General features: G+C 38.0%; 1 protein-coding gene across 6 annotated transcripts in view; it reads left to right on the top strand.

The window, feature by feature from the left end:
- SLC49A4 (solute carrier family 49 member 4) overlaps positions 1-15,973 on the top strand; it is a 101,565-nt gene that overhangs the window by 23,357 nt on the left and 62,235 nt on the right. For all 6 annotated transcript variants that reach the window (XM_065539140.1, XM_065539139.2, XM_045385513.3 and 3 more), the window contains exons 3-4: positions 8,080-8,345; positions 14,584-14,713. In XM_065539140.1, the coding sequence (XP_065395212.1) occupies positions 8,080-8,345; positions 14,584-14,713 (396 nt within the window). The remainder of the gene's footprint in view (positions 1-8,079; positions 8,346-14,583; positions 14,714-15,973) is intronic.

Here is a 15,973-nt window from a genome sequence, read left to right as displayed (position 1 = left end):
ATCTGTACTAAAAATACAAAAATTAGTCGGGTGTGGTGGCATGTGCCTGTAGTCCCAGCTACTCAGGAGGTGAAGCAGGAGAATAATCTGAACGCAGGAGACAGAGGTTGCAGTGAGCTGAAATCACACCACTGCACTCCAGCTGGGCAACAAAGTGAGTGAGATTCCGTCTCAAAAAAAAAAAAAACCTTGTGAGAGGCCAGCCTCGGTGGCTAATGCCTGTAATCCTAGCACTTTGGGAGGCCAAAGCAGGAGGATCACTTGAGGCCAGGAGGACTAGCCTGGGTAACATAGCAAGACCCTGTCTTTACAAAAAATTTAAAAATTAGTCAGGTGTGGTAGTACGTGCCTTTCATCCCAGCTACTTGAGAGACTGAAGTGGGAGGATCACTTGAGCCTGGAGGTTGAGGCTGTAGTGAGCTGCCTTCACACCACTGCAGTCCAGCCTGGGAGACAGAGCAAGACCCTGCCTAAAAAAAAAAATCCTGTGAGACAGAAAGTATCTTTGGAGAAATTGAAACAGAAAGAGAATGTGATTTTCTAAAGATTATATGGTTAATTAATTTAGCTAAGACTAGAAGCTAAGCCCCGTGATAGCTAATCTAATATTATTTTCACTGTGTTTTTAATGTATTTTCTATAGCTGGTATTTGATAAGATATTAAAAGCTTCTTTAGGGCCAAGACTGTAATACTCATCTTCATATTCCCTTTAGTGCCTAGCTGCAGGTGCCTTGACCATAGCAGATACTCAGTAGGTATTTTTAATTGAATCATTATTGACCAAAATTAGTAAAGGATACAAAAATAAAATAGATTTTTATGAAAGCAAACAGGCTGTGATACCAAAGTTTTTGGAAGGCTCATTACTTTTCCACCACTACGTCTATTTCTCTTTTCCTATCTTCCTTTTTCCTGTAGGTAATTCATAACATTTCAAACCCTTTTTATTGCCCACCTTTTCTTGGGCTAAATAAAGGAAAACTATTTCCAGCACTTTTGCCATTTTCAACATCAAAAAAATCCTATAACATGACTTTTTTTAAAGGCTTTTTTTTTTTTAAAGAATATGACCTAAGAGTTTATTTTGATATGGCATAATTAGGAATTGGGAGAAAGTTTCTGAACTATTGACATATTGAGTTTTGGAGGTATTTTTATGTATTCTAAATTACTTCATATTAAAAATATATAGAATTTAAATTCTGAATACTAGAATAGCACTGAGGAAGTGTCTGCCAGATTTCCAAAAAGCCAACTTTAATGTTAGCATCAATGTTAGTCATAATAAACTAGAGGTTTATAAAGTAGGTTTATGAACAGAATAAAAATATTCTGTACTGTGTGCCTTTGGATTTAAGAACATTGGATTTTCTTAACAATCAGTAATTTTTTTTATTATTATTATTAACAGAGAACCTTCAGAATGGGATCATGTGAGAGAGCAGAGATTTGTGGACTGATGAAATTAGCTATAATTTCGATTTCTAGTTCTGGCTGAGCCACTAGCTAGTTGTATGACTGCAGCTCCCCCCCCCCCCCCGCCGCCATACGTTTTAGAGAAAGGAAAGTTATAAAATTAGAAATGTGATTTTACATGTGTTATTAACTTTCTGGAAGGGGTTGGGTTATAAACTCTAAAGATTTTAGTTCTAAAACATCACATTATTTAAGTAGAGATAATTTAGGAATCGTAGGTATTTCTTCCAGGATATCAGAAAGCAAAAGGTTAGAATACCAGAGTATTAAATGCAAGCTACAATGTCAAGTACATTAGAGGACCTGAACTGTAGATCTTCAGTTTGCACTTCAGCTATTGGCATTTGTGTGAAAAGCTATAGTCAGTTGAATAATATGAAAAGAAATGCAGCTGTGCACCAGCGCTGTCCCACGCGCCCCTGCAGGCGTTGTCCTCTGTGGGCAGGAGCACTAATTGAGGGCAGTGGGACTCTGCAGCGCACCCAGAGCTGAGCCTAGCTGGGTCTTCTCCTAGTCCTGCCACAGGCTAGCAGTCTCGGCAGTGCTAATGCTAGTGGGCAGCCCCAGGTCTCCCTCCCTCGTCTCCACCATCCCTGCTCTGCCAATGCAGGAGAAGTTCCCCTCTGATATGGTTTAACTGTGCCCCCACCCAAATCTCATCTTGACCTGTAGTTCCTATAATCCCTATGTGTTGTGGGAGAGACTTGGTGGGAGGTAATTGAATCCTGGGGGTGGTTACCCCTATGCTGCTGTTCTTGTGATAGTGAGTGAGTCTCGTGAGATCTGATGATTTTATAAAGGGCAGTTCTTCTGCACACACTGTCTCGCTTGCTGCCATATAATACATGCCTTTATTCCTCCTTCACTTTCCACCATGATTCTGAGGCCTCCCAGCCATGTGGATCTCTGAGTCCATTAAACCTGTTTTTCTTTATAAATTACCCAGTCTCCGGTATATCTTTATCAGCAGCATAAGAATGGACTAATACACTCCCCCTCATCTACTTTTCCATCTGGCTTGTGGGGATAGGATGAGCCAGGCTCCAGAAGAAGACAGAGGCTAGGTAAGGAGAAAAGGGAAAAGGAAAAAGACTTCAGAGAGGAGGGAAGAAAAGGGAGTTGGGGGCCGTGGGTTGGGAGGTGGATGGAGAAACGGGAGAGAGTTAAGGAGTCAGTATGAGGAGACTGGGCTAAAGGAGGAAGCAACACATCTGCCTCCTGACAGATCTCTCCCAGCTTGTCCTGCAGAGGTGTAAGAGAAATGCAGTCCATTAACTGTGAGGATGCACCTGCTTTCTTCAGATGTGGAGTTTCAGGTAAGGAAGCCAGAGTCAGACCCCGTAAACTAGTCCATTTCCGGACAACTGCCTTTCTGCTCCAGAGCTTATCGCCCAGAAGACGAAGCTGCCTCCTCACACTCCTAACTTCTGCCCACCCTTCCAAAGTCCACTGTGCTTGAGACAGTCATGTCACGTTGGCCTTGCTTTTAAAACACCCTAAAGCATCTTTGTTTTTAAAGCTTTATTTTGAGAATATTTCTTAGTCATCTTTTTTCTTTTTTGTTATTACTGAATTTAAACTTGTTAAAATTTATCAACAGAACTGATCTGACGTGTGCATTTGGATAACTTTGTGTGGTTTTGGAAACGCAGTTTAGTTGTGTGTTTCAGTGACTGCATGTCCCTGTGCTGAGCTCAGTCTGTGAGTTCCCGAGAGCATCCACACTGCCTTAGTGCTATGGAAGTGAGGCCTGTGGGGACTGCAGCCATGATCCTGACCTACAAGAACCTTAACTATTACATGGTAAAACAAAACTGAGGCATGTAATGATGACATAAATAATTAATATTAAACTGTGTGGTTGACTTCACTGTACTGAAGATTGTGAATCACTCCTCTTTTGTTTTTCTTTGTCATTTTTAATAGTCAGCCCAGATCAATAGGTATTAGTTTCTGAAAGCCAGCTTTTTTCGTAAGTGCTTAGAAAGCATTAGGATAATCGTGAGTTGCATTTTATCTTTTAATGTGTGAAAGTGTTGAGACTTTTTAGTTCAGACTGTTCATTTAAGCTGGATGTTTTTTCTTTTCAGTTCACTTTGCTAAGCTTATATACCTAATTTTTATTCCTACATCTGTTTCTTCTAGAAATAGTCTAAATCTAGATTTCTGTTTCCTCATGAGTCTGACTTCCATGCTGAACACTCCACTGAAACTGCTTCTCCTCAGACTGCAAATGACCTCCTCTTTGCTGAATCCAGTGGTTACATTTTAGTTATTATAAACGATCTTTCTTTTGATGTGATGATGTTGACCACTTACTCTTATGTTCCTGGAATTCATCTCTCCTTAGTTGCTGTGATACCAGTCTTTCTTCTTTTACTTTTTTTCTGCCTTATAATGGCTCCTTCTCAATCGTCTTGCTCGACTCCCATTCCTCTATTTTTAAAATATTGTTATTCTCCAGTGTTTGTTCCCCAACCAAATCCACCTCCAACTTGTATTTCTCAGGTCAGACTGCTTTTCTTAGCTTCCAGCCTATAATAGCCACATATTGGATGTTTGTACAGAGTTGTGGGTGCCCTCCTCACCAGTGTCCACCCCCTCGCCTGGCCATATCTATTATATTACCTTGACGGTTCGCCAGACCATCCGTCCTCCACCTCCCCACTGTGTTGCCAGTACCACTTTAAACCATGCCATAGATTCCCTGTCCTGGACTTCATGCCTGAGGGTGTCCCATTCTGGCTTTCAGCCTTGCCCTTCCATGTGGGGCTCAGGATTTCATAGGGCCAAGGGGATGTGCACACCCTGGCCTCCACCCTCTAATCTTATGCACTAGCTACACAAGACCCCAAAAACAGTCCTTACAACAAGCCTCTTTCCCAGGCCTGCTCTTCCAAGAGTAGGCTGCATCCCTGCTGTGTACTTCCTAGGCCTAAGGGATAGCTAAGGGGCAGCTATTTGGAGGGGATAGATGGAGCTTAGATGGAGTTTGGACCTTCAGCTCCACATGTATATATGCAAAGCCCTGATATATAGACCAGGGCCAGAGGTCAGAAGAGAAGAAGGACATGCAGAGACCTCTGTCTGTATTCTTGTCATAGGCAACATAAGCATAGGGGCAGGCCAAACCATTGCCTTCTTTTTCTTTATATTCCTGCTACAGTGCTGGTAAGTGACGCTTCACCTGCTTTTTAGGGATTCTTAAGGGCAAGGGCTTTAGCTTTTTAATTTTACATTCTCATTTGCCTATCACAGTGCCTACCCAACACATGGTGACTACTCAGTATATGTTTGTTGACTTCAGTAATAAATGCATAGTTAACATTTTATAATTATATTTTTTCCTTTATTATCATTTTAAAGAGGTTATGGTAATGTTCATGTGATTTTATGATGTCTTAGGGTCAGTATTTTTCCAGAAAAAAATGTATCTCTAATTTTGCATTCCTATTAAATGGAAAAATTAGACTTAATATATAAGCAGAATTTTATTTTTAAATATCTTTTTATGAATTTATTTCATAAAATGCGGTTTGTTAATGGTAGGTGGTAGAAAATAGTGTCAGGCAAACATGAAAATCTTGATACTACAGATTACTGTAACATCACAGTCCCCAGTACAACAGTGCTTATGACCAGTTATAACACATTAGAAACTGCTGAACCCTGAGGGATGCTAGGATAGAAGTGTCAGAAGGAGCAGGACTGAGTTCTGGAAAACTACAAAGTGCTGGGAGGAGTGGGACTGGGTTTCCCTGCCAGGTTTCTCATGAATTCAGAGGCTAACTAGTTCTCCTACTGAGCTTGTTTATGAAGAGTGGTGTATGATGACTTTTAATGCAAAAGCATGTAATTATCTAAAATTGGAGTAACTTTACAACACCACATAAGCTTGTTTTAATTCCTGAGATGATTTTTAACTATAACCTATATGCCCTAGATTGGCCTCCCAAGTTCAAGGACCTTTAAATCAAGAACCCATCTGAAGTGTCCCTGGTGCTATTCCTTCTTTGGATACTATTTTAACACATACTGTGTCGCAGTGAGAAATGTTCTGGTCTAAGAGTCGAGTAAACTGGACTTGGATGGCCCTTACATTATCTGAAACTCACACATTCTCTGACTCTTAGGTTTGCTGCTTGGATAATAGTCTATTTGTGATTCCACTGAGAAGTATCAAAGAGTTCAGCCATGGGAATAATTTGAATTTTATTCCTTAACTATGAGGAGCTTGCTTCTTTCTTTCTTTCTTTCTTTTTCTTTCTTTCTTTCTTTCTTTCTTTCTTTCTTTCTTTCTTTCTTTCTTTCTTTCCTTCCTTCTTTCTTTTCTCTTTCTTTCTTTCCCTTTTCCTTCTTTTCTTTCTTTTCGTTTTTTCCCTTCCTTCCTTTCTCTTTTCTTTCTTTCTTTCCCTTCTCTTCCTCCCTTCCTCCTTTCCTTCTCCCCTTCCCTTCCTCCCTCCCTCCCTTTCTTCCTTCCTTTCCTCTCCTCTCCTCTCCTTTCCTTTCCTTTTTTTCTCTTTTTTTTCTTTTTTCTTCTTTTTTTTTTTTGAGACAAAGTCTCGCTCTGTTGCCCAGGCTGTAGTGCAGTGGCACAATCTTGGCTTAGTGCAACCTCTGCCTCCCAGGCTCAAGCGATTCTCATGCCTCAGCCTCCTGAATAGCTGGGATTACAGGCATGCGTCACCATGCCTAGCTAATTTGTGTATTTTTAGAGGAGGTGGGGTTTTGTCATGTTGGCCAGGCTGGTCTTGAACTCCTGGCCTCAAGTGATCCACCCACCTTGGCCTCCCAAAATGCTGGGGTTACAGGCATAAGCCACTGTGCCCAGCCAGGAGTCCTGCTTTCTTATCAGTCTTTTTGTTTGTTTGTTTTTTATTTATTTCTTCCATGTTCTTGTTCTACCCTTAACATTTTTAGACATAGTAAAGTTTACTCATTCCAAGCCTTCTTCTAGTTGACAGGAGTCTGATACCTCATAAAAAGTATCAAGTATCAAAGCAGATACTTTATGAACCATCACACATTGTCTCATTGTTGTGCCATCACAGGTAATGATTAAAACCACTTAATGATGTTATTGCTGGAACATTTCTATAATAAAACTGCTGTGGGACAGCTTGGGTTCCACTGGCTTTTGGAGGAAGTAAACAGTTTAAATTGTTTCTGTCATCTAGAAAATAATTCCCCTTACACAGGGAGATTTTTAAACTCAATTTTAAATTGAGTTTTTTAAATTTAGTAATATCAATGACACTTGGAGCTATGTTGCCTTCATGTAATTTTTCCAACATTATGAAGCTATGGGCAGCCCTGATTCACATATTTCACTTCCCACTCTTGTGTTTCTACATTAGGACACTTCCTCTCCCCATGTGCTTATTTTTCTCTTCTGCGTTCAGAAAACTTTTTTTTCTCTAACTGGCTTAAGATGGCAGTTAAAAAAAAGAGGATTTGAGACACACATAGTGCTTAGAAAGCAAAACAAGCGGAAGAAAAAGATGAGTTCATATCATGAAAATGTCACATGTACTGTCCCTTCCCTTTCCTCTACCTCCAGGGCAAGAGAGGTTGACATGTCTCCCTTTCTTGCCTGTGCTTTCTTTGGACTTCTGGCCTCTTTTCTACTTCAAGGCAGCTCTTAAATGTGAACGTGTATATTGGGGGTGGGGGAGCAATAGAAGAAAAGAGTTGGCCAACAAGGAACAGGAGTGCTAAGTAGAATATTGGGAAAAGGTCAGCAAGAGAACAAATGGAATGGAAGAAAGGAAACTACTTTTCATTAATCCTTACAATTTAAGTCAGAATCGGAGTATAAGAACTGGAAGGGACTTAGTGATCCTGTCATTACAGTACCCTAACCTAACAGATGCTCCGTAAATGCATATTCAACTTAAACTGATCTCCTCATTTCACGAGGAAGAAATGGAACCCCACAAAGTTAGGTATTGTTCAGGGCTAGCTCTGAGCTCAGCTGGAACCCAGGTCCTCCAGTTCCTCAATGACCTTTTCTATTAGAAGATACTTCAATGACTCTTTCATTTTTTGTATTTCCACCATTTGGCAAAGAGTGGGTATGAAATGTTGAGCTCAACTGTAAGGCTGTTGGCACTTAGTAGGTCTGTTAATGAGTGGCAGTCTAGTAGAAGGAGTATGGATTTTGGAATCAGACCTGGATCTAAATTTCAGCTCTGCCTGTCAGCACTTGGGCAAGTTTCTTAATCTTTCCGAACCTAGGATTTTTCATCTCAGTAAATGGGGATCATAATAGCTACCACTTAGTGTTGTTATAACAACTAAATGAAGCAAGGTTCTAAGTACTTACAAGAAGTACTTAGTTTGATGTGTGGCACAAATCATAGGTGACAGTAAATATTTGTGAAATGAATAAATGGTAACTATTACTATGTTTGATCTCCCTCATAGGGAGTCAACATACCTTTTTTAGAAGGTAAATCAACATGTCTTTTAGGCATGTCATATTCTTTACAGATATGTATACTTATTGACATAGTTAAAAACTGCTGTTTGGCTCATTTCTTTTTGTCTTAGAGAATGCCTGTTTCAAATACCTCACAGCCTTTTAATTTTTAAATTCCAGATTAATTCATGGAGGACAGATGTTAAATGGATTGGCAGGTCCAACTGTAATGAATGCAGCACCATTTCTCTCCACGACGTGGTTTTCTGCAGATGAAAGGGCCACAGCCACAGCTATTGCATCAATGCTCAGTTATCTTGGGGGAGCATGTGCATTTTTAGTTGGACCACTTGTTGTTCCAGCTCCCAATGGGACATCACCTCTTCTCGCTGCAGAGAGCAGCAGGGCACATATTAAAGATCGCATAGAGGCTGTGTTATATGCAGGTAATTTGAAGTTTATTTTCTTCTTGTTATACTTTGTCTTTTATCTCAATCATCTTCACTCTACGTTTTGTATACCAGACACCTTCATATGAAATACTTGAGAGGACTAATATGTAAACTTACATACACTGTGCATTCCTTATCATATGATATAGAGATGCTTAATTAAAACTTAGCACTCTTCCTGGGAAGTTAAATTTTAAATTTATTATTGCCACATGGAGGGGTATTTCTTAATTTAGTCTTTTTATCTATTTGCAGTTAAGCACTGTATAACACATTTTCTGTGTCCTCTGTAGATATCAGGATAGAAAACGTCGTGATTGACAATAACCATTTGTTAAACATCTATCTGTTGGTAGATGTTAAGCCCATTTTCTCCCTTGTAGTTTCTCCATTATTGGCCATGTTCTGTAACCTTATTTACCTTGATCATCTACAGTTTATCCTCATTTCCTACTCTCTGTGTGTTTAGTCTGTTATTCAGGGATACTGACCTTTCTAAAATATTCTCTTTGAATTATTTTATTTCTAGAGTCGAGCCCTGGTCCACTCTTATAGTATAGTCTCCTACAGATTTTCATAGATATAGCCCCTCTCTCCATATGCCTGTTTATTATTTCCTCTGCATTCAGGAAACTTTTTGTAAGTGTTTACTATATGCCAAGCACTGTGCTAAGCACTAGGAATTGGTAAGGTCAATGATGAGACAATTGTAATACAAACAAAGATATACAGAAGTTGGGAGACCTAACTTGCCTGGGTTTGTAGGGAAGTTGAGGGGGGAGGATAGGCTTCAACAAGAATGTAATAATTAAAGTTAAGAATTTTGTAGGAGTTCACCAAGTGTTTGAGTGGTTAGTGTATTCCATACAGAGGGAACAGTAACTGCAAAGGCAGGGAAGGTATGAGAGAGCTCAATATGTCTAGGGAACTGCAAGTAATTGAGTATGGCTGGAGTGGTATAAATGTTTGTGTTTGGGTATAGGTAACAAGTGGCAGAAAATGAGACTGGAACAATAAGGGACCCAATTATACTGAACCTTGTTTTAACTTCTTTGTTTACTTATCAATTTCACAAACATGTTTTGAACACCTGTGTATCTGTCACTATGCGAGTCACTGAGATAGGCATGGTTCCTGGTGTAACAGAACTTACAGTGTTCTGAATGGTACAGACAGGTCAACAGTTATAAAATAGAACAGTGAGTATTATAAACCAAAGGCCTACAATTGCTCTAAGAGCTCAGAAAGGAGCATCTAACCCAGATTTTGGAGGTGAAGTAGAGCTTCCTGGAGATGCAGCATCTAAATCAGAGTCTGAGGAATGAGAGAATGATGGTTAAATACAGCAGGCAGGAAGATTACACTATGGAGAAGAAACTTAAAGGAGAAGCCCGATGAAGGGAGACACCCTGGTACATTCAAGCCCAGAGTGGCTGAGATCTGGTGAGAGCAGTAGTAGGTGAAGCTAGAGAGGAAAGCAAGCCGCATGCAAACCTTCTAAGCAGGGCTGAAGGGTTTGAGGTTCACCATATTGTAGGCAAAGGCCACACTCTGAAGAATTGTACATCAGAGAGTTATTTGATGACATTTACATTTCAAAATATGGTTTAGAGGGATTAAAACTGAAAGCAGCAGTATATAAAGCATTTCACCTCCTTTACACAACTTACCCCTTTTAAAGAAAAAGTAAAAATGTAAAAATGAGTAAATAAAACTGAACGCAGGTGAAACGTAAGTTTTAAACTTCATTTTGGTCATGTTATTCTTTTTATTGAAAACCTAAGCAGTTATTGTATTTTTTACATGATGTTAACCACTGTTAAGCATGTGTCAGTGGAGTACATGCAGCTCATGGTTCCCATGCAGTCAAGCAGAAGCCCCTGCTCAAAGTCTCCCAGTTACTTCTTCATTGCTTTCCTGTTTGCCAATCTGCCTTTCTGAAATACTGCCCCATGACTTAATTCTATTCAAAATACTGTGCTAGGATTGTCATTTTAAAAAGTTAAAGATTCTTAAATTATTCCCGACAAAGGTAACATAAGAAAAGTAAACTACAGATCCAGATCTCAGATGAGTATAAACAAAAAGTCCTGAATAAAATATGAGCAAACTGATTCCAGCAACATATATCATAAAACGGTTGCTATACCATAACTAAATGGGATTTATTCCAGCAATGCAAGGTTGGTTTAACATTCAAAACTCAATTTATGTAATATATCAGCAGATAAAAGGGAAAAAAACATGATCACCTTAAAAGATGAAGAAAAAGCATTTGAAAAATCCAACACCCTTTCAATGAACTAGAAACAATCAATGAATTAGGAACTCTCTCAACCTAATAAAAAGCATCTATTAGAAACCCACAAGAGGCCTGGCATGGTGACTCATGCCTGTAATCCCAGCACTTTGGGAGGCCAAAAAGGGAGGATCACTTGAGGCCAGGAGTCTGAGACCAGCCTACCCAATATAGCAAAACCCCATCTCTACTAAAAGTACAAAACGAATAGCCGGACATGATGGCACATGCCTGTAATCCCAGTTACTCGGGAGGCTGAGGCATGAGAATCGTTTGAGCCTGGGAGACAGAGGTTGTAATGTGAGCCAAGATCACACCACTGCACTCCAGCCTGGGTGACAGAGTGAGACTCTGTCTCAAAAAACAAACAACCTGCAGGTAACATCACATTTCACTTCTAGGGTTATGAACAAGACAAGGATGTCCATTTTTCCATGCCTTTTTAAAACTGTGCTGGAGGTTCTAGGCAGTATCACTGAATAAGAAAAGCAAAAGATACCCAGATTGTAAAGGAAGTAGTAAAGAATGTCTCTGTTGAAAATGATGAGATCTTGAATATAGAAAATTCTCTGCAATTCACTAAAAACTATTAGATCTAAAAAAAGAGCTTAGAAAGTTTTATGGTACAAGATTAATATGTAAAAATCAGTTGTATGTCTATATATTGGCAATGAACAATCTTAACATACAATTCAATTTGCAATAGCATCAAAAAGAATATGTTTAGGAATAAACTTAACAAATGAAGTGTAGAACGTATAATCTGAAGACTACCACTGTTGAAAGAAATTAAAGAAGACCTAAATAAATGGAAAGACATTCCGTGTTCATGTTGGGAGGTTTAATATTGTGAAGATAACCCCAAATTTATTTGCAAATATAATACAATCCCTTTTAAAATCCCAGCTGCCTTTGTTGCAGAAATCGACAAGGCGATCCTGAAGTTTACATGGAAATGCAAAGGACCAGCAATATCCAAAACAATCTTGAAAAGGAACAAAATTGGAGAACTCACACTTCTCAACTACAAAACTTATTACAAAGCTACAAGATAACATAGTACTGGCATAAGGATAGGCATATAAATCAGTAGAACAGAAATGAGATTCTAAAAAATAAGCCATTACATTTATGGTCAATTGATTTTTCAGAAGGGTCCTAAGATAATAAGGGAAAAAGTCTTTTCAGTAAATGGTACAGGAACAACTGAATATCCAAATTCAAAAGAATGAATTTGAACCCCCTCGTTAACTCAAACCTGAATGTGAGAGCTAAAACTATAAAACTCTTAGAAGAAAACTAAAGAGTAAATCTTTATGACCTTGGGTTAGGTGAAGCCTTTTTATAAAAGACATCCAAAGCACAAGTGGCAAAGGAAAAAAGATAAGTTAGACTTCATCACAATTTAAAACTTTTGTGCTTCAAAGAACCCAGAAAGTGAAAAAGACAGTCCACAGAATGGGAGAAAATAGTTGCAAATCATGTATCTGATAAGGGACTTATATCCAGATTATATAAAGCATTCTTACAACTCAACAACAGAAAGACAACGCTATTAAGAAGTGGGCAAAGGACTCAGACACATTTCTCCCAAGAAAATACACAAATGTCCATCGAACACATGAAAAGATACTCAGTGTCATTAGTCATTAAGGAAATGTAAATTAAAACCGTGATAAGATACCCTTCACACCCAGTAGGATTGCTAGAATCAATAAAATGGAAAATAATAAAGTGTTGGCAAGAAAGTGGAGAAATTAGCACCCTCATACATTCCCATACATGGGAATCTAAAATGGTGTAGCCGCTTTAGAAACAGTTTCACAGTTCCTCAAAATGTTAAACAAAGATTACCATACAATCCAGAAATTCCATTTCTAGATATGTATCCAAGTGAAATGGAAACATACACCCATGTAAAAATGTATACATGAGGGTTCATAGCAGCATTATTTGTAATAACCAAAAAGTGGAGACAACCCAGATGTCTATCTACTGATGAGTGGATGAATAAAATGTGGTATATCTGTACAGTGGAATATTATTTGACAATAAAAAATAGTAAAGTACTGATACTCCAACATGGATGACCCTTGAGAGCATTATGCAAAGTGAAAGAGGCCAGTCATAAAAGACCACATATTATATGATTCCATTTATAGGAAATGTCCATAATACTCAAATCTGTAGGGACTAAAAGTGGAGCAGAGGTTGCCTAGGGGCTGGGAGATTGGGAGTAATGGGTACAGAGTTTCTTTTTGGGATGTTGAAAAAATCCTAAAATTGATTGTGGTTATGACTGTACAATTCTGCTGGTAAAGGAAAAACCACTAGATTGTGCACTTTAAATGTGTGCATTGTATGTCATGTGAATTATATCTCAGTGAAGTTGTTTACAAAAATACCAATAGAGGGTCAAAGAATATGAATAAGGCAATCACGGAAGACATACAAGTGGCCAATATGCATATTTTAGGTGCTCATTCAGTATTACTAATAATTAAAATAACTCTAAATTAGAACAGTTCATTAACTTCTTATTGCTCCCCAGATTGACAAAGAATAAACAGATTGAGAACACCAAAAAAAAAGAAAAGAAAAGCAAAAGGAATCTGTTAACAATCTTGTGTTTAAAAAAATAGGAATCTTTAAATTTCTAATTGCATTAAACAGAATTATCTGTGGTTAATTGTCTTATAGGAATGTTGTCCTTTTTGCTAAGAATAGCCCTAGAATTAAAATTATCCAACTGAAAGGACCTCTAGAAATCCCTAAATTCAATCCCTTTATTGGCCTAGAAAGATTAAGGGATTTGTTCAAATTACAAGCTAATTAATGGCATAGACAGGTCTATATTCCAAGTTTCCTGACTTTTCTACTAGTGCTGTGCTTTTCTACAAAATTGTACACAGTTATCAAAAGCTGGAACTTCCAAGTGCCAGAATTATAGAGGGAAAGATTGGGATGCTAGAACCTTCCTTTCTATAATGGGGACAAATTAAGATTGTTTGGGTGTTCATTTTACTTCTGATTGTTTAATATTCTACATTAGCTACTCTTGTGTTTAAATTCTATTCTCTGTCTCTTGGTTTCTTATTTTTGGATGCTTTCTTATTCAAATTTCCCGTACAACCTGTAAATTGGGTCTATCTTACACAGCGCATCAGACTATCCTATCATGAATGAAACAAACCTCCTATCCTGTTATTTCTTACCAGTTTTTTTTTCTGAGTGCTATACTTATTAGACAATCATCCTAGACCTGTTTCACAATCTCTTTTATAGTAACGTACTGTTGGCTTTTAATATTTTCTCCATAAGGCAACATTTGTTTACTTCCTCAATCTTTTTATCTGTGTGCCATAGTACCAGCATATACATCATTGTTAGTATAACCTCTAACCAATTACTTGCTGAAATTTGTATCTTTATATATTCTTTTTTTTTTTTTTAACTACACTGAGCAATCTTGGCTAGATACTATATTTTGCTTATCTTTATGAGCCTCAGACTCAGTTGATGCTCAGTAAATATTTGTTAGATAAATGAATACCTGAGAGGCCGGGCATGGTGGCTTACACCTGTAATTCTAGCATTTTGGCAGGCTGAGACAGGAGAATGGCTTGAACGACACTTGAGCTCAGGAGTTCGAGACCAGCCTGGACCACATGGTGAGACCCTATCTCTACAAACAATAAAAATAAAAATTAGCCTGGCATGGTGGCATGCATCTGTGGTTCCAGCTACTTGGGAGGCTGAGGCAGGAGGATCACTTGAGCCCAGGAGGGTCAAGTCTGTAGTGAGCCATGTTCATGCCACTGCATTCCAGCCTGGGTGAGAGAGTGAGACCCTGTTTGAAAAAACAAATAAATACTTGAAGTATTCAACTTTTTGTGTGGCCTGGTTAACATTTTACCTATCTTTTTCTTTCAGAATTTGGAGTTGTCTGCTTAATATTTTCTGCAACACTAGCTTATTTCCCACCCCGACCTCCTCTTCCTCCCAGTGTTGCTGCAGCTAGCCAGCGGTTGAGTTACCGGAGAAGCGTCTGTAGATTATTAAGGTAAATATACTGAAAGTCATTGGATGGCTTTGACTGACACCTTCAAGATAACTTCAGATTTTTAAAAAATAATTTAAGATAGTAATTTTTCAGCAACCTATTAATTAGGTAGTAATTGATAAAATAGTAATTGAATATTTTAGATTTCCTACCAGAAATCTATCTTGAAAAATCACCAAAAACAAAAACCTCTGTAATTTTTGCCTTCTCTATATATCACCTATACTATTATTTGCTTAATGTTTTAAAAATCAAATATTTTATTTTTCTTAAATAACTTGATTTGTATTTGAAATTGTATGATATAAAAAATCCTATATCATACAATAGTGTCTGTGAAATCATGGATTCTATGTGTTATACTTTTCCTAATATGCACATTATTTTAATTTATTATGTATTTGTTAAGGCATATTAAAATAAGCAGGCAATAGTCAATACAAAGTGAATAAAATAAATAATATTATTCTCATATCAACTGAAATCATTTTATGTACCAGCAGTAGGATCATACTTTAAGAAGCCTAATATATTATTTATTTTTATTGGTATAACTTAAGTATAGTTAGATTAAACTCTAGTCTTGAGGGCTCAAATGCCCAGTACTGAATTTAATTCTTGGGATATATAAAACACCACTATTGATTATGATTTGCAATTGGACCACTATACTTTGTCATTTGAAATTTTTTCATAGTTAGTTGTGAGGAGTTTTTATTGATTCTTCCAACAACTCTCTCTCAATTGGTTCTTTCTTTTCTTGGGTTCCTCTCCCCAAATGGTAAGTTTCTTGTGGTAAAGAAGTAGTATCTGTGTCTTTATATCTGCTGCAATAATACTGTCCAATAGGAATAAAATGGAAGCCACATAAGGAATCTTACATTTTCTGGTAGTTTTCAATAAAATTTTTTTTTTTAATTTATTTATTATTATTATACTTTAAGTTGTAGGGTACATGTGCATAACGTGCAGGTTTGTTACATATGTATACTTGTGCCATGTTGGTGTGCTGCACCCATCAACTCGTCATTTACATCAGGTATAACTCCCAATGCAATCCCTCCCCCCTCCCCCCTCAACATGATAGGCCCCGGTGTGTGATGTCCCCCTTCCTGAGTCCAAGTGATCTCATTGTTCAGTTCCCACCTATGAGTGAGAACATGCGGTGTTTGGTTTTCTGTTCTTGTGATAGTTTGCTAAGAATGATGGTTTCCAGCTGCATCCATGTCCCTACAAAGGACACAAACTCATCCTTTTTTA

The sequence above is a fragment of the Macaca fascicularis genome, chromosome 2, assembly GCF_037993035.2.
Source record: "Macaca fascicularis isolate 582-1 chromosome 2, T2T-MFA8v1.1".
In the NCBI taxonomy this organism is placed as follows: domain Eukaryota; kingdom Metazoa; phylum Chordata; class Mammalia; order Primates; family Cercopithecidae; genus Macaca; species Macaca fascicularis.
This window is presented reverse-complemented; position numbering and strand designations above follow the sequence as displayed.